Below are 26,164 nucleotides of genomic sequence, written 5' to 3' on the forward strand. Positions count from 1 at the left end.
TACTGCTGTATGATACAGATTTATTACACTATAATATACTGCTATATAATACAGATTTATTACACTATAATATACTGCTATATAATACAGATTTATTACACTATAATATACCGCTATATAATACAGATTTATTACACTATAATATACTGCTGTATAATACAGATTTATTACATTATAATATACTGCTGTATAATACAGATTTATTACATTATAATATACTGCTGTATAATACAGATTTATTACACTATAATATACTGCTATATAATACAGATTTATTACACTATAATATACTGCTGTATAATACAGATTTATTACATTATAATATACCGCTGTGTAATACAGATTTATTACACGGTAGTTCTGCTATTCTGTCCTTATTTCGCAGCCTCCTGTAGAGAAGATCCTGTGTTTAAAATGTTGTATGAAAGAAATCCAGTTCACAGCATCTTTGAGAGGCGACTGGAGGTCAGCACCAGACCCCTGAACATCATCTATAACCCTCAGGCAATCACCAAAGTGGCCGATTTTTTCTACCAAGGAAAAGTTCACAGTTCAGGTAACAGATCTGTCATGGCTGCAAGATGGGGAATGGTGTCTACTCTTGTCTGCTATGTCACACTCTGTCGGTCTCGCTCTCTTTTTGTCTATCGCGTTTTAGCTTTCTCTCTCGCTCTTTTGCTTTCTCCCTTTTACTGTCTCACTCTCATGCTTTCTCTCGCTTTCTTTCTGTCTCTCGCTCTTTTGCTTTCTCTTTCTTGCTTTCTTGTCTCTCGCTCTTTTTCTATCGCTCTTTTGTTTTCTCGCTCTCTTGTCGTCTCTCGCTCTCTTGTCGACTCTCGCACTCTTGTCGTCTCTCGCGCTCTTGTCGTCTCTCGCGCTCTTGTCGTCTCTCGCTCTCTTGTCGTCTCTCGCTCTCTTGTCGTCTCTCGCTCTCTTGTCGTCTCTCGCTCTCTTGTCGTCTCTCGCTCTCTTGTCGTCTCTCGCTCTCTTGTCGTCTCTCGCTCTCTTGTCGTCTCTCGCTCTCTTGTCGTCTCTCGCTCTCTCGTCGTCTCTCGCTCTCTCGTCGTCTCTCGCTCTCTTCGTCGTCTCTCGCTCTCGCTCTCTCGTCGTCTCTCGCTCTCTCGTCGTCTCTCGCTCTCTCGTCGTCTCTCGCTCTCTCGTCGTCTCTCGCTCTCTCGTCGTCTCTCGCTCTCTCGTCGTCTCTCGCTCTCTCGTCGTCTCTCGCTCTCTCGTCGTCTCTCGCTCTCTCGTCGTCTCTCGCTCTCTCGTCGTCTCTCGCTCTCTCGTCTCTCGCTCTCTCGTCTCTCGCTCTCTCGTCGTCTCTCGCTCTCTCGTCGTCTCTCGCTCTCTCGTCGTCTCTCGCTCTCTCGTCGTCTCTCGTCGTCTCTCGTCGTCTCTCGTCGTCTCTCGTCGTCTCTCGTTGTCTCTCGCTCTCTCGTCGTCTCTCGCTCTCTCGTCGTCTCTCGCTCTCTCGTCGTCTCTCGCTCTCTCGTCGTCTCTCGCTCTCTCGTCGTCTCTCTCTATCATGGAGGTCACATCCTGATGGCTAGAGACCCGGATCCTTGAGGACATTGGTTTTTCTCATTTTTCTCTTTCAGGGTTCGGGTATCAGTCGGAGCTGGAGCTGCGGGTGGCGGAAGCTGCTAGAAGACAATACAATAAGCTAAAAATGCAAACGAAAGCCGAAATCCGTCAGACGATCGATCGCCTCCTGGTCGGGGAGTTTATTGTAGGTTCTTTCTCCAGGACTCGTGTTCTCTCTGCAGATGGTTCTCTGTATCTGATGACTCTTCTTCTCCTCCTCAGGAGAGCAGCCGGCGCTGGACCATCCGTCTGGACATCTGCGCCCCTCAGGTCGTCTTTCCTGATGATTTCCTCAGCCGGGATCCGGTTCTAGTTGTTTTGGACCTCGGAAGAATCTTACTCACCAATTCTCAAGGTGACAAATCCCAGAATATACATATATATATGATAGAAGAGATATACAGGATATATATGATAGAAGAGATATACAGGATATATATATATATATATATATATATGATAGAAGAGATATACAGGATATATATGATAGAAGAGATATACAGGATATATATATATATATATATATATATATATATATATATATATATATATGATAGAAGAGATATACAGGATATATATATATATATATATATATATATATATATATATTTATATGATAGAAGAGATATACAGGATATATATGATAGAAGAGATATACAGGATATATATATATATATATATATATATATATATATGATAGAAGAGATATACAGGATATATATGATAGAAGAGATATACAGGATATATATATATATATATATATATATATATATATATATATATATATGATAGAAGAGATATACAGGATATATATATATATATATATATATATATATATATATATATATATATGATAGAAGAGATATACAGGATATATATATACATATATATATATGATAGAAGAGATATACAGGATATATATATATATATATATATATATATATGATAGAAGAGATATACAGGATATATATATATATATATATATATATATATATATATATATATGATAGAAGAGATATACAGGATATATATATATATATATATATATATATATGATAGAAGAGATATACAGGATATATATATATGATAGTAGAGATATACAGGATATATATATATATATATATATGATGGAAGAGATATACAGGATATATATATATATATATATATGATGGAAGAGATATACAGGATATATATATATATATATATATGATGGAAGAGATATACAGGATATATATATATATATATATATATATATATATATATATATGATAGAAGAGATATACAGGATATATATATATATATATATATATATATATATATATATATGATAGAAGAGTTATACAGGTTATATATATATATATATATATATGATAGAAGAGATATACAGGATATATGTATGATAGAAGAGATATACAGGATATATGTATGATAGAAGAGATATACAGGATATATGTATGATAGAAGAGATATACAGGATATATGTATGATAGAAGAGATATACAGGATATATGTATGATAGAAGAGATATACAGGATATATATGATAGAAGAGATATACAGGATATATGTATGATAGAAGAGATATACAGGATATATGTATGATAGAAGAGATATACAGGATATATATATATATATATATGATGGAAGAGATATACAGGATATATATATATATATGATAGAAGAGATATACAGGATATATATATATATATGTATATATATGATAGAAGAGATATACAGGATATATATATATATATATATATATATATATATATATATATGATAGAAGAGTTATACAGGTTATATATATATATATATATATATGATAGAAGAGATATACAGGATATATGTATGATAGAAGAGATATACAGGATATATGTATGATAGAAGAGATATACAGGATATATGTATGATAGAAGAGATATACAGGATATATGTATGATAGAAGAGATATACAGGATATATATATATATATATATGATAGAAGAGATATACAGGATATATGTATGATAGAAGAGATATACAGGATATATGTATGATAGAAGAGATATACAGGATATATGTATGATAGAAGAGATATACAGGATATATGTATGATAGAAGAGATATACAGGATATATATGATAGAAGAGATATACAGGATATATGTATGATAGAAGAGATATACAGGATATATGTATGATAGAAGAGATATACAGGATATATATATATATATATATGATGGAAGAGATATACAGGATATATATATATATATGATAGAAGAGATATACAGGATATATATATATATATGTATATATATGATAGAAGAGATATACAGGATATATATATATATATATATATATATATATATATATATATATATATGATAGAAGAGTTATACAGGTTATATATATATATATATATATATGATAGAAGAGATATACAGGATATATGTATGATAGAAGAGATATACAGGATATATGTATGATAGAAGAGATATACAGGATATATGTATGATAGAAGAGATATACAGGATATATGTATGATAGAAGAGATATACAGGATATATGTATGATAGAAGAGATATACAGGATATATATATATATATATATGATAGAAGAGATATACAGGATATATGTATGATAGAAGAGATATACAGGATATATGTATGATAGAAGAGATATACAGGATATATGTATGATAGAAGAGATATACAGGATATATGTATGATAGAAGAGATATACAGGATATATGTATGATAGAAGAGATATACAGGATATATGTATGATAGAAGAGATATACAGGATATATGTATGATAGAAGAGATATACAGGATATATGTATGATAGAAGAGATATACAGGATATATGTATGATAGAAGAGATATACAGGATATATGTATGATAGAAGAGATATACAGGATATATGTATGATAGAAGAGATATACAGGATAGATAGATATATATATATATATATATATATATATATATATATATATATGATAGAAGAGATATACAGGAGATATATATATATATATATATATATATATATATATATATATATATATATATGATAGAAGAGGTCAGTACTTTCCTCAGGGAGAGGACACCTCTTTAGGTGTAACGGAGATTCAGGTTAGGCAATTTAGCACTCCACAGGCATTCTGGGTAGGGGAATATGCAAAGCAGCTCATTACACAACCTTTTCAGGTAGTGTTCCCTGGTATCAGCTTAGCTCCTGTTAAGGAATATAAAAAGCTGAACGGGATATATGCCTATATGGCTTGGCATATATCCCGTTCAGCTTTTTATATGCCTTAACAGGAGCTAAGCTGATACCAGGGAACACTACCTGAAAAGGTTGTGTAATGAGCTGCTTTGCATATTCCCCTATGATAGAAGAGATATACAGGATAGTGAGCGCTGACCTCGTGTTTATCTCTTATTTAGGGGCCCATAGTGTGTATATCTGCCTTCATACCCTTTATATTAGGTTTATACTCCTATTTGCTATGTTCACATGGAGCATTTTTGTCAGTATTTTTAGGTAAAATACAGAATAGGGTAAAAATCTTTCCATTGTAGTTTTTCTTTGTGTCAGTTTTGGCTTAAAAATACCTGAAAGTATTAATCTAAGTTTAAAAAAAAAAATACCTGAAAGTATTAATCTAAATTTTAAAAAAAAAATACCTGAAAGTACTGTGTGTACCCGGCCTTACCCTTCAATACCTTCTCATTTTTCACCTACATCTGGTTACTTCTTTTTGCTTTTTGTCTTACAGATCATAGCAAGCGCAAACTTTTAGATCACTTTTCTGCGGACACAAAGGACCTAAGTGATGATGAGTATAAGACCCCTTTAGCGACCCCTCCCAGCAGCCCCCCGCCAGAGGCAGACGTCACCTCCAGGGTGAACGCGTCTAGTGAGCTGAGTGAGGAGCAGCTGGAGGCCTATCTACTGAGCAACAAAATGTATGAGAAATATACTGTGTCCTTCAAGGACCTGCAGATCATGGTCGGACATGTAAAGGACAACTGGAAACACATTCAGGACAATGAGGTGGGCCCGACCCACGTGGTGGAAAAGTTCAGTGTCCATTTACAGCTTGAGCGCAGGCTGATCTACACCTCCGACCCTCAGTATCCTGGGGCCGTGCTTTCCGGTACTTTGCCAGATCTAAAAATCCATATAAATGAGGACAAGATATTTGCTTTAAGGAAATGCCTTACCAACTTATCGAATTGTGAGAACAGAGCGGCAGACAATATGCTCCTGAGGAAGGAGAAGATATTTCTGGAGAATAATGGGCGGATGCAGGACTCTGTCATGAACCTGACCCAGAGCATCGTCACCCTGGAGCAGCACACCAGAGAGGTTCTTGTGGAGTCCAAGCTGCTTCTAGCCGAGTTCAGAATCAATTACATGCAGCTGGGGGTAGAGAGCTGCGGCCGCTATATATCTCTTCTTAAAGTCTTTGGTACTAACGCACATTTTGTGAAGAGACCCTATGATGCGGAGGTTTCCTTGACCGTACACGGGCTTCTTATGGTGGACACCATGCAGATGTACGGATCAGACTTTGATCTTCTGATGGCTTCTCACAAAAACTTGTGTTTAGATGCGCCAACCGGAAGCCTGCGCGATAGCCGGGCCCAGTCTCCTGTGTCCGATGCCAATGACCTCTCACCATCTAGTCCAGGCCTAGGTCAAAAGAAATGCAACTCCATAGAAAACATCAACCCAAAAGACCAAGAATCTCTCATAAAGATGGAATACCAGTTTGTGAGCTCGGAGTGTCCGTCAATGAATTTAGACAGCTCCTTACAAGTCATGTCCGCACAGGTGAACAATCTGGACATCATCCTGAACCCTGAGACAATTGTAGAACTCATTGGCTTCCTTCAAAAGTCTTTCCCCCTGGATAGTGATGACGTAAGCCCGCAACCTTTAAAGGTTGACTTTGAGACCAGCTATAGCAAGCAGGAGACTTACCAGTCAACGTATGAGCAGAACACACAACTGGCCATTGACATCAACAGGTTAAACATTCTCCTCTTCAGGACGGTTTACATGCGCGATGGTAATAGCAGCGGGCGAAAAATTGCAACAGCCAGCATAGGTGGAACTAAAGTCAACGTATCTTTAGGAAGCCAATTTTCTGTCAATGGTTCCCTGGGTTGCCTCCAGCTAATGGACCTAGCACAGGAATCTTCTAAAAACCAATATGTCATCAGTATAGGTAACAGCGCAGCCTACGAGAATCAAGATGGCGATGGCTTTGAAGGCTTTTATGTCAGGAGAGACATGGAGGCATTAAGCTTTACATTTATTGAGCAGACCAAAGATGAATTTTCCCTCAACCTTAAAATGGCCTCCTTGCACTACAACCATTCAGCCAAGTTCCTGAAGGAGCTGACCTTATCTATGGATGAGCTAGAAGATAATTTCCGTAACATGCTGAAGACCGCCGCCTCCAAAGTGTCTTCTGTCCTCGCTACCAAAACAGCAGAGTATAGCGAGATGGTCTCCTTGTTTGAAACCCCCCGTAAGCATCGGGACTCCTCCCATTACGAGACAGATGAATACGACGGCTTCTGTCCTGTGAAAGTTCAGATGGACACAGTGAAACTTATCCTAAATATTAAGATTGATTCTCCGGTGGTGTCAGTCCCGCGCAGCCCTGGCAGTCCGGAGCTTCTGGTCGGCCATTTAGGGCAAATATTTATTCAGAATTTTGTATCTGATGAGGAGCAGTCGAGAAGCGACAGGTTACACGTGGAGATCAAAGACATTAAACTCTACTCATTGAACACCAGGGGGCACGCTGGACACCCGGAATCCCAGTCCTCAGAGCAAGCGTCTTCACGCCCGCCCTCCGGCTCCGCCAGCAGTCAGGAGGAAGCACATTTTACCCGGAGTGATTTCTTTGAGTCGCTGCAAAAGAATCAAGGTGAGCTGCTGTGGTGATGCTCATAAATGTGTCCTTAGTATACGGTGTGCCCATAAGATCTCCTCCAGGGAGCCTAATGGAGGAAGGCAAATTACGTAATTCCTCTGCGTACGCTGTTTTTGGCTTCCCAACCACCTCCAGGGACCAAAACAGGCAGGAGCGGGTGGGGGAAATTCAAGTGCAGGTCCTAAAGGTAGGACTCGCATCTAGGGGGCATTTATGGTGCCCCCTGTGGATAGGAACAACACTTTTAACATTACCTAGTCCTGTATACTGGAGCGGATTTATAAAGGGCACAGGACTCACTCCCTGTATTGTAACATGACACATTTTGTTTTCCAGCCTTTCATATTCTACACAATACAACAATACAGTTTAAAATGGAAAAGTTCAATATAGAGCGTGACAGCGAATTGTCGTTTCCGTATTCTGAAGATCCCGTCGAGGTGAACAGCATCCTGAAGATTGAGGGAAATCTGCTGAATAATGTCCAGGTAAGTAGATTTTATTATAATAAACTACAGCAGTGAGTTGCAATGTCTGTGCACCCCCTGCTCAGTGATGGCAGCACACCCCCTGCTCAGTGATGGCAGCACACCCCCTGCTCAGTGATGGCAGCACACCCCCTGATCAGTGATGGCAGCACACCCCCTGCTCAGTGATGGCAGCGCTCCCCTGCTCAGTAATGTCAGTGCACCCCCTGCTCAGTAATGTCAGTGCACCCCCTGCTCAGTGATGGCAGTGCACCCCCTGATCAGTAATGTCAGTGCACCCCCTGCTCAGTGATGGCAGTGCACCCCCTGATCAGTGATGGCAGTGCTCCCCTGCTCAGTAATGTCAGTGCACCCCCTGCTCAGTGATGGCAGTGCTCCCCTGCTCAGTAATGTCAGTGCACCCCCTGCTCAGTGATGGCAATGCTCCCCTGCTCAGTAATGCCAGTGCACCCCATGCTCAGTGATGGCAGTTCACCCCCTGCTCAGTGATGGCAGTGTTTCCCCTGCTCAGTGATGGCACTGCACCCCTTCCTCATTGATGACAGTGCACTCCCTGTTTAGTGATGGCGCTGCATCTCCTGCTTAGTGATGGCAGTGCACCCCCTGCTTAGTGATGGCAGTGCACCCCCTGCTTAGTGATGGTGCAGCACCCCCTGCTTAGTGATGGTGATAAGGATGGACCGAGTGGGGGCTTTCAAATGTGATTGACTGTGCTGCTATATATTTTGCTAAGTGTCAACATAAAAGAATATACACCACACAGGGGATGTTGGTATACACTCTTTCTTAGCAGGAAACTCAGCCGTTCCCAAAAGAGTTCTGGTTTATTACAGGAAGTACAGTTGGTTTTTACATTAGACAAAGGAGGAGGTTTAGTGAGGGTTAGTTATGACATCACAATTAGCATGTTACATTTTGATTGGTTTTTCGATTATTGTGTTCGTATATATTAGCATATCTATTGTCCATTAATTTCTTAGCAGAAGTTCTCTGTTCATCAGATGTTTAGTCTTTCTACTCCCGCATGGAGTCATTTCAAGGATTATATTCAGAGTCATGAGCAGATAGCATTCTGATATATATGGGTTAAAGGGTAGGTAACAGATATATTTTTCCAGCAGCAATGGCATTTTAATATTAGTATATTGATCAGTCATTAGAAACATAAGGGTCATCCGTATCAATGGCAGTGCACCCCCTGCTCAGTGATGGTGCTGCACCCCCTGTTTAGCGATGACCGTGTACCACCTACATTCTGCAGACATTCTCTTGTACCATATATGAGGAAACTATAACCACACTGGTCTAGAGACCCCGGGCAGTCACCTTCATATGAAGCATTATTCACTTTACTTTATTAGAATTAATCGGGATCAGCTGATCACTCCCACCTTAATTGTTGTTGTGGAGCCTCTGTATGGGATATTGTGTGAATAGACATGGATGGCCTGATTGCTGGGGGCGAACCCCACTCACCTAGGAAATGACCCGGTGGTCTGGTGACCTCTGACCCGGTCCAGCGGCTGATCTGTGAGCACACCTGGTACTGTTCAGAGGTCACAGCCTTCCTTTCTTGTGTGATTGCACCGCCAATATTTACGTATTAAAGGCAAATCCTAATGAAAGGATCATTGTGTTCTCCCATATAACATATCATTATCCAGGAGATTATTATATTTAATGTCTGCCTGCTTTCTTACTCAGGTGGTTCTGGCCAAACACGTATATGAGCAGGTCCTGCAGACGCTCGATAACCTGGTGTACAGTGAGGACGTGAACCGGATGCCCCACACCTCTGCCGCTCCATCCAGCCCGGTGTCTCCAGAGAAGCTTCCCTGCCAAGGGGCCGATGTCTCCGGTGACCAGAGGGACAGCTTTAGGGCCATGTCTAGTAAATCTGTTTCCACTCATGAGCAGGCGCCATTTACTCAGGTCCAAGCCAATTTCCGTATCTCGGAGCTGCAGATTCAGCTCAGCGGGGATCTCACACTCGGAGCCCAGGGTTTAGTGAGTTTAAAGTTTCAAGACTTTGACATTGAGTTTAATAAAGATCACCCGCACACGCTGGCCATACAGATCGCACTGCGCTCGCTCCTTATGGAGGATCTGCTCGAGAAGAACCCCGATTCAAAGTGCAAGAACCTGATGGTGTCCAGAGGAGCTCCGAAAGCCTCCAGCCTGGCCCATAAGGAATACCTGTCCCACTCCTGTCCATCGGTGTCTCATGTGGAGTATCCAGACATGCCGCGCTCTTTACCTTCTCACATGGAGGAAGCGTCAAACGTCTTCCAGTTATATCAGAGGCCGACATGTGAGTCCCGCAAGAAACCCAGCCGAGAACTAGATTCTGAGTATCCATTGACTCCACCGCCTTCCCCTACATCCGAGAGGTCCCAGACCTCGTACATGAAGGACGGCTTTGACGAGTCCTTGGTCCATATAAACGTCTTCCTGGTAGACAGAAAACATCCGGAATTTGCCTCTAAGTACAAGCGCATCAATCGGGGGGTGAATGTGGATTTTAACTGCCTGGACGTGCTGGTCACACTGCAGACCTGGGTGGTCATCTTGGACTTTTTCGGCATTGGATCGACAGCTGACAACCATGGTTTAAAGGGCGAAACTGCAGATATGAGACAATCCATGAGGTCCGAGGCGACCGGCAGCCCCGCCGTCCAGGAGATAACCAACACCAAGATGGATCTGAAGGTGAAGATGGGAAACATTACAGAGATAGATACATTAGATACATTGATACATTAGATACATTACAGAGATACATTAGATATATTACAGAGATAGATACATTAGATGCATTACAGACATATTACAGAGATAGATACATTAGATACATAACATAGCTACATTAGATACATTAGAGATAGATACATTAGATACATTACAGAGATACATTAGATATATGACAGAGTTACATTAGATACATTACAGACATATTACAGAGAGATACATTAGATACATAACAGAACTACATTAGATACATTAGAGATAGATACATTAGATACATTACAGAGATACATTAGATATATTACAGAGTTACATTAGATACATTACAGACATATTACAGAGATAGATACATTAGATACATAACATAGCTACATTAGATACATTAGAGATAGATACATTAGATACATTACAGAGATACATTAGATATATTACAGAGATAGATACATTAGATACATTGATACATTACAGAGATACATTAGATACATTACAGAGATAGATACATTAAATACATGACATGGATATTACAGATCTGGATACATTACAGGTATAGATACATTACACGTATAGGTACATTACACGTATAGATACATTACACGTATAGATACATTACACGTATAGGTACATTATAGATATATTACACGTATAGATACATTACACATATATTACACATATAGATACATTACACATATAGATACATTATAGATACATTACACATATAGATACATTATAGATATATTACACGTATAGATACATTACACGTATAGATACATTACACATATAGATACATTACACATATATTACACGTATAGATACATTACACATATAGATACATTACACGTATAGATACATTACACATATAGATACATTATAGATACATTACACGTATAGATACATTACACATATAGATACATTATAGATACATTACACGTATAGATACATTACACATATAGATACATTACACACATAAATACATTATAGATACATTACACATATAGATACATTATAGATACATTACACATATAGATACATTACAGATACATTACACGTATAGATACATTATAGATACATTACACATATAGATACATTACAGATACATTACACGTATAGATACATTATAGATACATTACACATATAGATACATTACAGATACATTACACGTATAGATACATTATAGATAAATTACACGTATAGATACATTACACGTATAGATACATTACACATATAGATACATTATAGATATATTACACGTATAGATACATTACACGTATAGATACATTATAGATACATTACACATATAGATACATTACACGTATAGATACATTATAGATACATTACACATATAGATACATTACACGTATAGATACATTATAGATACATTACACATATAGATACATTACAGATACATTACACGTATAGATACATTATAGATACATTACACATATAGATACATTACAGATACAATACACGTATAGATACATTATAGATACATTACACGTATAGATACATTACACATATAGATACATTACACGTATAGGTACATTATAGATACATGACACGTATAGATACATTACACATATAGATACATTACACGTATAGATACATTACACATATAGATACATTACACGTATAGATACATTACACGTATAGATACATTACACATATAGATACATTAAACGTATAGATACATTATAGATACATTACACGTATAGATACATTACACATATAGATACATTATAGATACATTACACATATAGATACATTATAGATACATTACACGTATAGATACATTATAGATACACGTATAGATACATTAAAGATACATTACACGTATAGATACATTACACGTATAGATACATTACACATATAGATACATTACACGTATAGATACATTATAGATACATTACACGTATAGATACATTACACGTATAGATACATTACACATATAGATACATTACACGTATAGATACATTATAGATACATTACACGTATAGATACATTACACATATAGATACATTACACGTATAGATACATTATAGATACATTACACGTATAGATACATTAAAGATACATTACACGTATAGATACATTACACGTATAGGTACATTATAGATATATTACACGTATAGATACATTACACATATATTACACATATAGATACATTACACATATAGATACATTATAGATACATTATAGATATATTACACATATAGATACATTACACGTATAGATACATTATAGATACATTACACGTATAGATACATTACACGTATAGATACATTACACGTATAGATACATTACACGTATAGATACATTATAGATACATTACACGTATAGATACATTACACATACAGATACATTACACGTATAGATACATTATAGATATATTACACGTATAGATACATTACACGTATAGATACATTATAGATACATTACACATATAGATACATTACACGTATAGATACATTACACATATAGATACATTACACATATATTACACGTATAGATACATTACACATATAGATACATTACATGTATAGATACATTACACATATAGATACATTACACATATATTACACGTATAGATACATTACACATATAGATACATTACACGTATAGATACATTACACATATAGATACATTATAGATACATTACACGTATAGATACATTACACATATAGATACATTATAGATACATTACACGTATAGATACATTACACACATACATTATAGATACATTACACGTATAGATACATTATAGGTACATTACACGTATAGATACATTACACATATAGAAACATTATAGATACATTACACGTATAGATTCATTACACGTATAGATACATTACACATATAGATACATTACGCGTATAGATACATTATAGATACATTACACGTATAGATACATTAAAGATACATTACACGTATAGATACATTACACGTATAGATACATTACACGTATAGATACATTAAAGATACATTACACGTATAGATACATTACACGTATACATACATTACACGTATAGATGCATTACGCATATACATACATTACACGTATAGATACATTACACGTATAGATACATTACACGTATAGATACATTACACATATACATACATTACGCATATAGATACATTACACGTATAGATACATTACACGTATAGATACATTACACATATACATACATTACACATATATTACACGTATAGATACATTACACATATACATACATTACACATATATTACACGTATAGATACATTACATGTATAGATACATTACACGTATAGATACATTACACGTATAGATACATTACACGTATAGATACATTACACGTATAGATACATTACACATATATATATACATTACACATATATATACATTACGCATATACATACATTACGCATATAGATACATTACACGTATAGATACATTACACGTATACATACATTACACGTATAGATACATTACAGATATATATACATTACACATATACAAACATTACACGTATAGGTACATTGCACGTATAGATACATTACACGTATAGGTACATTGCACGTATAGATACATTACACGTATAGGTACTTTACACGTATAGGTACATTACACGTATAGATGCATTACACGTATAGGTACATTGCACGTATAGATACATTACACGTATAGGTACATTACACGTATAGGTACATTACACGTATAGATGCATTACACGTATAGATGCATTACACGTATAGGTACATTGCACGTATAGATACATTACACGTATAGGTACATTACACGTATAGGTACATTATAGATACATTACACGTATAGATACATTACACTTATAGATACATTACACATATAGATACATTACACGTATAGATACATTATAGATACATTACACGTATAGATACATTACACATATAGATACATTACGCGTATAGATACATTATAGATACATTACACGTATAGATACATTATAGATACATTACACGTATAGATACATTAAAGATACATTACACGTATAGATACATTACACGTATAGATACATTATAGATACATTACACGTATAGATACATTAAAGATACATTACACGTATAGATACATTACACGTATAGATACATTATAGATACATTACATGTATAGATACATTAAAGATACATTACACGTATAGATACATTACACGTATACATACATTACACGTATAGATGCATTACGCATATACATACATTACACGTATAGATACATTACACGTATAGATACATTACACATATATATATACATTACACGTATAGATACATTCCACGTATAGATACATTCCACGTATAGATACATTACACATATACATACATTACGCATATAGATACATTACACGTATAGATACATTACACATATACATACATTACACATATACATACATTACACGTATAGATACATTACATGTATAGATACATTACACGTATAGATACATTACACATATACATACATTACACGTATAGATACATTACACGTATAGATACATTACACGTATAGATACATTACACGTATAGATACATTACACGTATAGATACATTACACGTATATATACATTACGCATATATATACATTACGCATATAGATACATTACGCGTATACATACATTACACGTATAGATACATTACAGATATATATACATTACACATATACAAACATTACACGTATAGATGCATTACACGTATAGGTACATTGCACGTATAGATACATTACACGTATAGGTACATTACACGTATAGGTACATTACACGTATAGGTACATTACACGTATAGATGCATTACACGTATAGGTACATTACACGTATAGGTACATTGCACGTATAGGTACATTACACGTATAGGTACATTACACGTATAGGTACATTACACGTATAGATGCATTACACGTATAGATGCATTACACGTATAGGTACATTACACGTATAGGTACATTACACGTATAGATGCATTACACGTATAGGTACATTACACGTATAGGTACATTACACGTATAGGTACATTATAGATACATGACTAGGGGATCTGCTACTTGCTCTGTGACCCCGTACCACCCTGCCACCCCCATCAATAACCACATTACAACCTTATTTGGTGGAAAAGGCCACAGCGGCCACATTTATTAAATAACCATAATAAAATAAAATAAATATATACTTTAACTTTACAATAACACAGAAACAGTCGGGTAAACATTACCCATTAACATTATAACATTTACAAATACCATAGTGCATAACAGTGTAAACAGTTTTCCATTTCCTACCCCAAAGGTAAGGGGACCTGAAGGCAACCTGAGTTATTCCCCGGGCTCCTACTTTGCCCTTGGCCGTAAATCAACGACCCAAGGACACCCCCTTCAGAGCCCCCGTTTTTCCACCTCAACCGCTGAGGTGTCACCAGTGACTGGGGCACCGCCCCCAGCCCTACCACACCATTCTGTTCACACCTCACTCCAATTCTCCATCAAGTGCCTCCAGGTCCCCCTCCCCCACTACCTGCCACGACGGCCTTGTGTGACTCCTCACTCACGGCCGACCACCCACAACCCGACTGCTCTCACTACCACCTCCCTAATTTCCAAAACCCACAAATCCATCCCCAAGGGGTTCAGATGGACCCCGTCAGCGTCCATAAAATCCCAGGAAGGAGTCTCCAACTCCCGGTGGCGCACTACCAGGCCCCCATTCCGCGCCATGAAACGACCCACCACCCGATTAACCTTGGCCCTCGCCTTATTCAGTCGGACAACCGAACGCGCCTCCCTCCACTTGAACCGCGCCACAATGTCCGACCAGACCACCACGATCCCGGGGAAGGACGACCAGATCCGCAGCATGTCCAATTTAACATCCCTCATCAAGGCTCTGGCCGTCCGACCCCCAAGATCATTGCCGCCTAGGTGGACTACCAACACGTTGGGGGGCCTGTCCAGCGCCGCGTACGTTTGCAAGAGGGGGAGCAGTCCCGCCCACTGCAAACCCCCCTGACCAATCCACCGCACCTGCGCCTGTTCCCTTTCCAAACCCAACTGCCTCCCAGCCGGGCGAACATCAGGGAGCGAGGCCCCACGCCTCACGTACGAATGTCCCACGATCCAGACCAAGCACGGCTGACCCCCTGTAAGACATAAACACGAAAAACAACCCATCACTATTCCTGCCTTACTCCCCACATATATTGTCCATAAAACAAAATAAACACCCACAAAAAGACACGCCCACCCCCTACAACATCTGCGGGCGCACATATAACCGGAACCGATCAGATTCCCACCTACCAATCCTCCGTATCGCATCAGGCCCCAAACCCCACCGGGACGCCTCCGTAGCCGCTCCTATCCGAAAGGAGTGCGAGCTGAACCCACCCGCATCCTTCCCCAGCTTTTCCAGGCAAAAACGAAAAACCCGCACAAATTGGAACCGGGACAAAAATTCCCCGTTCGCATGAACCAGCAGAGGGCCCCCCATCACCGTCCGAACCCCCAAGTACTCCCGAAAACAATGCACCGGACACATGCCCCCACCACCCAACGCCGCCAATCGCACAGCAAAACCCTTCCCCAGATGGTCCGTTTTGGACCTGCGCACTTTACACACTAAAACAGAACCTTCCAAGCAAACATCCCCAAACAACAAACCTCCCACCCGAACCTTACTAGGCGCGACCAACTCCGAAACCCGAAACGCCCCAAAAAATGCCAGCGAGAAAGCCAGCCGAAACAGCAACACCTCAAAACCAGACGAACACACCGTCCCCAAGACAACCCCTATATCCGCCAGCAGCTGGAAAGAAACGGGCCGCCGAGCATCACGCTGCACCACACCTCTCCGAAAACCCCTGGCAGCCAAACGCACCCTAAACGATTTAGTGACATCAGACAACCCCTGACACCTAAACCAGAACCCCAGAGCCGCCATCCGGCGGCTCAACCCCGACGGGGACACTCCATCCCCAAACAATCTCCCAACGTAAAACAAAACTGCCACTTCCCAATCCCCATCATTCAAAACCCCCAACTCCGCCACCAAAAGCTCCCATTCCCGCCAACACTTACTATACCCCGCCCAGGTGCTATCACAGACCGACCGACGAATCAAGGCAAAGGCCGTTCTCAAACCACTTGCCATAACTCCTCCGGACAGGGGATCCCCTGCGACTCCGCCTCCGGCGCCAGCTCCCGAAACCTGTCCCACTGAAAACGAGAGAGAGAGTCAGCAATCTCATTACAGATCCCCGGGACATGCAAAGCCACAAACTGCGCGTTCAACAATAAACAGCTTAACACCAAACGCCGCAACAGCCTCACCACGGAGGCGATTTCGCCGTTTGTGCGTTCACTGCCTGCACCACTCCCAGGTTGTCACACCGGAAACAGATCTTCCGATTGCGCAACTGCTCCCCCAAATCTCCACCGCCACCACAATCGGAAAAAGTTCCAATAGCGCCAAGTTGCGCACCAAGCCGCCCTCCCGCCATGCCATCGGCCATTCCCCCGTGCACCACTGACCCTGGAAATAAGCGCCGAAGCCACAGCTACCCGACGCGTCCGTGAACAGCTCCATGTCCCAGTTGGACACTTGCCGTTCCATGATAATCGACCGCCCGTTATACCTGTCCAAGAATTCCAGCCAAATCCGCCCGCAAGTCCGCGGACAAAGTGATTCGGCCGTCGCACACCTGCCGTAGCACCCGCTAAACGCCTACAAAAAACCCGCCCCATGGGCATAATACGGCACGCAAAATTGAGGCGGCCTAACGACGACTGCAAGTCCCTCAACTTAATCTTCCGAGTCAGCAATGCCCCCTCAATCGCCCCCCTCAAATCCTGAAGCTTGTCATCCGGCAACCTACACTCAAAAGCCACTCAATGACAATGCCCAGGAATTTTAACGCTGTGGATCTCCCCTCCGTCTTGTCGGGTGCCAAAGGCACCCCGAAGCAGGCCGCCACCCTCTCCATCGTCTGCAGCAAAATTGCGCAGGTCGCCCTACCAGCCTGACCCACGAATAAAAAATCGTCGAGGTAATGTAGCACCGAAGGCACTTGAGCCTCCGACCGCACCACCCATTCTAAAAACGTGCTAAAAAACTCAAAAAACGAACAAGAAATAGAACAGCCCATAGGAAGGCAACGATCCACAAAAAACTGTCCCTCCCAACAACACCCCAACAACTCAAAACTGTCCGGATGGACCGGAAGGAGCCGAAATGCGGCCTCAATATCCGTTTTTGCCAACAGCGCACCCCTGCCGTACCGCCTCACCCACTCAACCGCCGCATCGAAAGACGTGTATGACACCGCACATAGCGCCGGGTCGATACCGTCATTTACCGACTCCCCTTCAGGAAAGGAGAGGTGGTGAATGAGCCGAAACTTATTCGGCTCCTTCTTGGGAACAACCCCCAGCGTAGAAATCCTCAAGTTCGGCAGCGGCGGGGCCGCAAACGGCCCCACCATCCTTCCCAGCTCCACTTCCTTAAACAACTTGGCCGACACCACGTCCGGATGACCCAATGCCGACGTCAAGTTGCGCACCACCCCCAAGTCCCTAACCGGCGAACACGGAATACGAAAACCCTCCGAAAACCCCTTCTTCAGCAACTCCGCCACCCGCCTATTTGGGTACGCCTCTAGAAAAGGAAGCATCCTTTCCACCCTCACCGGCGTGACCCCCTTTTGCCTCAACATCTCCACCCTTACCCTTCCCTTTTCGAAAGCACCGCGACAGACCATGGGCACCTCCGCAACCGGAGCACTCATGATGGAATCTGCATATCTCCCCAAACTTGCACTGGCCCTCATTAAATTGCCAGCAACACCCTTTTGCCGCACCGGCCGGCCGACCAGACCCGCCGGCCCCCTCCCGAAAGGACTGCTGTCCCCCTGGAGCGCGAGGCGCCGCCATGAGTTTCATCCACAAGCTGATATCCTTGTGGTCCCACCGCAGCGAGGGGCGCACCGCCTTGCGCTGCCGGAACTGCTCGTCATATCGCAGCCAAGCGGTGCCCCCATATGTCCTATAGGCTTCCCCTACCGAATCGAGATGGCAAAAAAGGCCGAAACAATTATCCGGCGCTTTTTCGCCAATAACGCTCGCCAAGATGGCAAACGCCTGTAGCCAATTATTAAACGTCCGAGGTATCAGCCGATACCGCCGGCGTTCCTCCTCCTCCTTCTTTGACTCGTCAGGTTTCACCCTATCCAGGTTGAACTTCTCCAACGGGAGCAGCGAAAAAATTTCAACATACTCCCCTTTCCAGATCCGCTCCCGAACCTCCGCCTTCAAATGCGCACCCAGGGGCCCCTCAAAACAGACGTAGACCTCCCCTTTCGCCGAATCCGCCAGACGCACTTCATCCACAACCTTATCCCCCGCCTTCCCAGCCACCGCACCAGGGACCGTCTGCCCACCGTCCCCACTCCCAACCGTGACCGACGCAGACCCCCCTTCGGCCACCCCTGAACCGCCGCTCGCCCAGACTGCCGCCGGTGACCCCACCCCCGGAGCAGCCCTATCTTGCAACAGATCCCGGACATCCCGCAGTAAAGAAGACAAACCCTCCCACAAACCCCCCCCAACCCCAGACCCCAAAGCAGTGTTCCACTCACCCAACCTCTCTGGGGCGGACGGCCCAGCGGTCGCTGCTCCTCCTTGACCTCGACGTGTCGCACCTCCTCCGGATCTCACCCCAGTCAGCACTTGACCCGCCGCACCGCCTCCCCGGGCGGCCGCTGGCGGCACCACCACACTGGCCACCGCAGGTCGCAGGTCATCGCTTTCATCCCCGGCGACATCCTCCGCAGCTGAGACAGAAGAGGCTCCGCCTCCATCCCTCTCGTCCCCGGATACCTCCTCGCTAGCGCGTGCAGCCCTGGGGGCGGAGCTAGCCTCCCGTGCCTCCCGACCGGAAGCCAGACGTCGTCTGGGAGACGGATCCTGCCGGCGCCTCATCCCTTCAGGCGCCGCAGTGTGTCCCGTGGTCCATCCGCAGGCTCTCCCGACCCCTTCAGCTTCCAGCTCCGCGCCCCGCCGGGCCGCTGGCGACACACTCCCGTCCACTTCCGACCGCCGGGCCCTCCCAGTGCCCGGAGCCTCCGCACTGGGACCAGCCGTCAGTAGCTCCGCCTCTCCCCTCCTGGAGCGTCTTCTTGCAGAGCGCCCCTGCTCTGCACGTGCCGGCACCACCACTCCCCTCCCCAGCCCGAGATTCCTCCCGGCAGACTCACCGCACTCAGATGTGGGAGCAGCAGCAGGCCTCACCGGAGGGTCCCTGGCGGGGCTCTCCTGTCGGCGCCGGGAGCGTGGGATCGCATCCGGGCTCACTCTGGATGGCGCTCTGGACCTCCTCACGCTCGTCCGCGGAGGCGCCGCGACCGCTGCCGACGTCCCGGCCGCATCGCCGTGGAGCTGCCGATCCAGCCATCCCGTGCCTCTCCTCCGGAGCTCCTCTCTCACCCGCCGGATCGCCGCTTCCAAGTCCGCCATCTGTAACGCCGGTCCCGCAGCCTGGAGCAGCTCCAACTTCCTTCAGCGCTTCTTGAGGTAAAAGAGGGGCCCTTCCGGTTCCGGGCCTCCTTTTAACCCCTCCGACCTCTTCCTTAACTCCCCCTCCTCTATGCCCCCTCCTTCCCCTGACCTGCCTTTGACCCCTATCTTATTTTCCCGCTGCGCTGCCCCCTGTCATGTGCCCCCTCCTCTCCTACTTCGCTTCCGATTCAGGGGCTTTCTTTACACGTATAGATACATTACACGTATAGATACATTGCACGTATAGATACATTGCACGTATAGATACATTATAGATACATTACACGTATAGATACATTACACGTATACATACATTGCACGTATAGATACATTGCACGTATAGATACATTATAGATACATTACACGTATAGATACATTACACGTATAGATACATTATAAATACATTACACGTGTAGGTACATTACACGTATAGATACATTACACGTATAAATACATTATAGATACGTTACACGTATAGGTGCATTACACGTATAGATACATTATAGATACATTACACGTATAGATACATTACACGTATACATACATTACACATATAGATACATTAAACGTATAGATACATTATAGATACATTACACGTATAGATACATTACACATATATATACATTATAGATACATTACACATATAGATACATTATAGATACATTACACGTATAGATACATTACACATATAGATACATTAAAAGTATAGATACATTATAGATACATTACACGTATATATACATTACACATATATATACATTATAGATACATTACACGTATAGATACATTATAGATACATTACACGTATAGATACATTAAAGATACATTACACGTATAGATACATTACACGTATAGATACATTACACATATAGATACATTATAGATACATTACACGTATAGATACATTACACATATAGATACATTACACGTATAGATACATTATAGATACATTACACGTATAGATACATTATAGATACATTACACGTATAGATACATTACACATATAGATACATTACACGTATAGATACATTACACATATAGATACATTACACGTATAGATACATTATAGATACATTACACGTATAGATATATTAAAGATACATTACACGTATAGATACATTACACATATATATACATTACACATATAGATAAATTATAGATACATTACACATATAGATACATTATAGATACATTACACGTATAGATACATTACACGTATAGATACATTACACGTATAGATACATTACGCGTATAGATACATTACGCGTATAGATACATTACGCGTATACATACATTACACATATACATACATTACACATATATATATATATATATATATATACGTTACACGTATAGATACATTACACGTATAGATACATTACACGTATAGATACATTACACGTATAGATACATTACACGTATAGATACATTACACGTATAGGTACATTACACGTATAGGTACATTGCACGTATAGGTACATTGCACGTATAGATGCATTACACGTATAGGTACATTGCACGTATAGATACATTATAGATACATTACACGTATAGATACATTACACGTATAGATACATTATAGATACATTACACGTATAAATACATTATAGATACGTTACACGTATAGATACATTATATATACATTACACGTATAGATACATTACACGTATAGATACATTATAGATACATTACACGTATAGATACATTCTAGATACATTACACGTATAGATGCATTACACGTATAGATGCATTACACGTATAGATGCATTACACGTATAGATGCATTACACGTATAGATGCATTACACGTATAGGTACATTACACGTATAGGTACATTACACGTATAGATACATTATAGATACATTACACGTATAGATACATTACACGTATAGGTACATTACAGATATTGATACATTACACTTATAGATACATTATAGATACATTACACGTATAGGTACATTACACGCATAGATACATTATAGGTACATTACACGTATAGATGCATTACACGTATAGGTGCATTACACGTATAGGTGCATTACACGTATAGGTGCATTACACGTATAGGTGCATTACACGTATAGGTACATTACAGATATAGATACATTACACATATAGATACATTATAGATACATTACACGTATAGGTACATTACACGTATAGATACATTATAGGTACATTACACGTATAGGTACATTACACGTATAGGTACATTACAGATATATTACATAAATATATATATTATATAGAGAGAGAGAGATAAATACATTGCACGTATAGATACATTAGGGATGTAACCAATGTTTTATGTCCCATGTGACCTCTTCCTAACACGGTTTTGGTCCTCACAGGTTCACGCTCTTTCCTTGGTCCTGAAGAAGATGTCTAGTGAACTGGCTAAAGCGAGTGTATCCAAGCTGGCCGCCCATCTGGAGAACATCGGTGAGTGTGGGGGAGGTATTGGCGCCCTGTGATTTATCCCAGGATATCCACAAGGCATGTGATAAGTATGTAGTGGGGGTCCGACCGCTGAGATCCCCCAATCACATGGATAGAGTCACTCAAGTGAATGGAGAAGCTGAGCGGTGCTGTTGGACTCCAAAAATGGGTAGTCCAGGCCTGACTACCTGTAGATATCTTCTATGGAGTGAAGTCCGTCTCCATTCACGTGAGGGCGGGGACCCTTCCTTATGATCAGAGGACCCCCACCAATCAGTAACTGGTCACCTATGGTGTGGACAGAGAATGATATTTGTCTGTTAATTATCTGTCCTTCTCCAGATGTAACATTTCCAGGAAGAATAACAGAGGACCTCTGCACAATAAGGAGTAGTAGAAAATGCTGCTGCACAATTGTTAGCACTAGATCAGAAATGTCAGGAGAGGCTGCAGTCCTCCGATCTGGGGACGTACACTCCAGATGTACTGGATGATATTGTTCCCCTCCTCACATACATGCATGCACACCCTGCCTGAGTGTGCATCTGCTCTATTGGCGAGAGGAGTGTAATCAACTGTCAAACACCTCTTCTTTCCCCAAAATCTGCCACTGGGGAGGAGTAAGGGCGCCCCATAAATGGCTGCAGTGTCAAAGGATTGTGCTGGATCAGAGGGAATTTGTAGACAGTCACATGAGGACACATAAGTCTGCGATGGAGCTGCGTACACTGGACTGTAGAATGTTTATAATGGGTCTCGCCCTTCTCTCTTTTCTCTGGTTTCTTACACAGAGGGAGATTTAGCCTTACAGGGGAGCATCGGCAGCCTGTCCCTTAGTGACCTGACTGTACACGGCGAGCTGTACGCCGAGCGCTTCACCACCAGAGGAGAGGAGGCGCTCATCTTCCACGTCTTCAAGTAGGATCTTCTCTTTAAAATAATTCCCATCAAGATAAAGAAATAAACATAGTTACTGGAGATTTTCCTGTTTTGCAGATACGGCTCGTCCGATCCCACCCTAAGCAGGGAGTACGACATGCGCGTCAGCCTGCGGATGGCTTCGGTGCAGTATGTGCACACACAGCGCTTCCAGTCTGAGGTCGTCTCCTTCATCCAGCACTTCACACAATTACAAGACGTCCTGGGCCGACAGAGAGCAGCCATTAGGGGTCAAAGTGTAAGAAGAGAATACATGGGCCGGAGGTGTGTGATGGAAGGATGAATGGTGTAGAGGTGTATGATGGGAGGATGAATGGTGTAGAGGGGTATGATGGAAGGATGAATGGTGTAGAGGTGTATGATGGGAGGATGAATGGTGTAGAGGTGTATGATGGGAGGATGAATGGTGTAGAGGGGTATGATGGAAGGATGAATGGTGTAGAGGTGTATGATGGGAGGATGAATGGTGTAGAGGGGTATGATGGAAGGATGAATGGTGTAGAGTTGTATGATGGGAGGATGAATGGTGTAGAGGTGTATGATGGGGGGATGAATGGTGTAGAGGGGTATGATGGGAGGATGAATGGTGTAGAGGTGTATGATGGGGGTATGAATGGTGTAGAGGTGTATAATGGGAGGATGAATGGTGTAGAGGGGTATGATGGAAGGATGAATGGTATAGAGGTGTATGATGGGAGGATGAATGGTGTAGAGGTGTATGATGGGAGGATGAATGGTGTAGAGGGGTATGATGGGAGGATGAATGGTGTAGAGGTGTATGATGGGGGTATGAATGGTGTAGAGGTGTATAATGGGGGGATGAATGTTGTAGAGGGGTATGATGGGAGGATGAATGGTGTAGAGGGGTATGATGGAAGGATGAATGGTGTAGAGGTGTATGATGGAAGGATGAATGGTGTAGAGGTGTATGATGGAAGGATGAATGGTGTAGAGGTGTATGATGGGAGGATGAATGGTGTAGAGGTGTATGATGGGGGATGAATGGTGTAGAGGTGTATGATGGGGGATGAATGGTGTAGAGGTGTATGATGGGGAGGATGAATGGTGTAGAGGTGTATAATGGGGGGATGAATGTTGTAGAGGGGTATGATGGGAGGATGAATGTTGTAGAGGTTTATGATGGTGGAATGAATGGTGTAGAGGTGTATGATGGAAGGATGAATGGTGTAGAGGTGTTTGATGGGAGGATGAATGGTGTAGAGATGTATGATGGGGGGATGAATGTTGTAGAGGGGTATGATGGGAGGATGAATGGTGTAGAGGTGTATGATGGGGGGGATGAATGTTGTAGAGGGGTATGATGGGAGGATGAATCGTGTAGAGGTGTATGATGGGGGGATGAATGGTGTAGAGGTGTATGATGGGGGATAAATGGTGTAGAGGTGTATGATGGGAGAATGAATGGTGTAGAGGGGTATGATGGAAGGATGAATGGTGTAGAGGGGTATGATGGGAGGATGAATGGTGTAGAGGGGTATGATG

At 41.6% G+C, this 26,164-nt stretch overlaps 1 protein-coding gene across 1 annotated transcript in view; it reads left to right on the forward strand.

The window, feature by feature from the left end:
• Positions 1 to 26,164, forward strand: part of VPS13D (vacuolar protein sorting 13 homolog D) — a 194,635-nt gene that overhangs the window by 78,076 nt on the left and 90,395 nt on the right. Inside the window, exons 16-24 of the mRNA XM_056553621.1 lie at positions 386 to 556; positions 1,599 to 1,729; positions 1,807 to 1,939; positions 5,341 to 7,509; positions 7,852 to 8,003; positions 9,708 to 10,712; positions 23,635 to 23,725; positions 24,514 to 24,640; positions 24,719 to 24,899. Of these exons, the coding sequence (XP_056409596.1) occupies positions 386 to 556; positions 1,599 to 1,729; positions 1,807 to 1,939; positions 5,341 to 7,509; positions 7,852 to 8,003; positions 9,708 to 10,712; positions 23,635 to 23,725; positions 24,514 to 24,640; positions 24,719 to 24,899 (4,160 nt within the window). The remainder of the gene's footprint in view (positions 1 to 385; positions 557 to 1,598; positions 1,730 to 1,806; positions 1,940 to 5,340; positions 7,510 to 7,851; positions 8,004 to 9,707; positions 10,713 to 23,634; positions 23,726 to 24,513; positions 24,641 to 24,718; positions 24,900 to 26,164) is intronic.

The sequence above is a fragment of the Hyla sarda genome, unplaced genomic scaffold (assembly GCF_029499605.1).
Source record: "Hyla sarda isolate aHylSar1 unplaced genomic scaffold, aHylSar1.hap1 scaffold_342, whole genome shotgun sequence".
In the NCBI taxonomy this organism is placed as follows: domain Eukaryota; kingdom Metazoa; phylum Chordata; class Amphibia; order Anura; family Hylidae; genus Hyla; species Hyla sarda.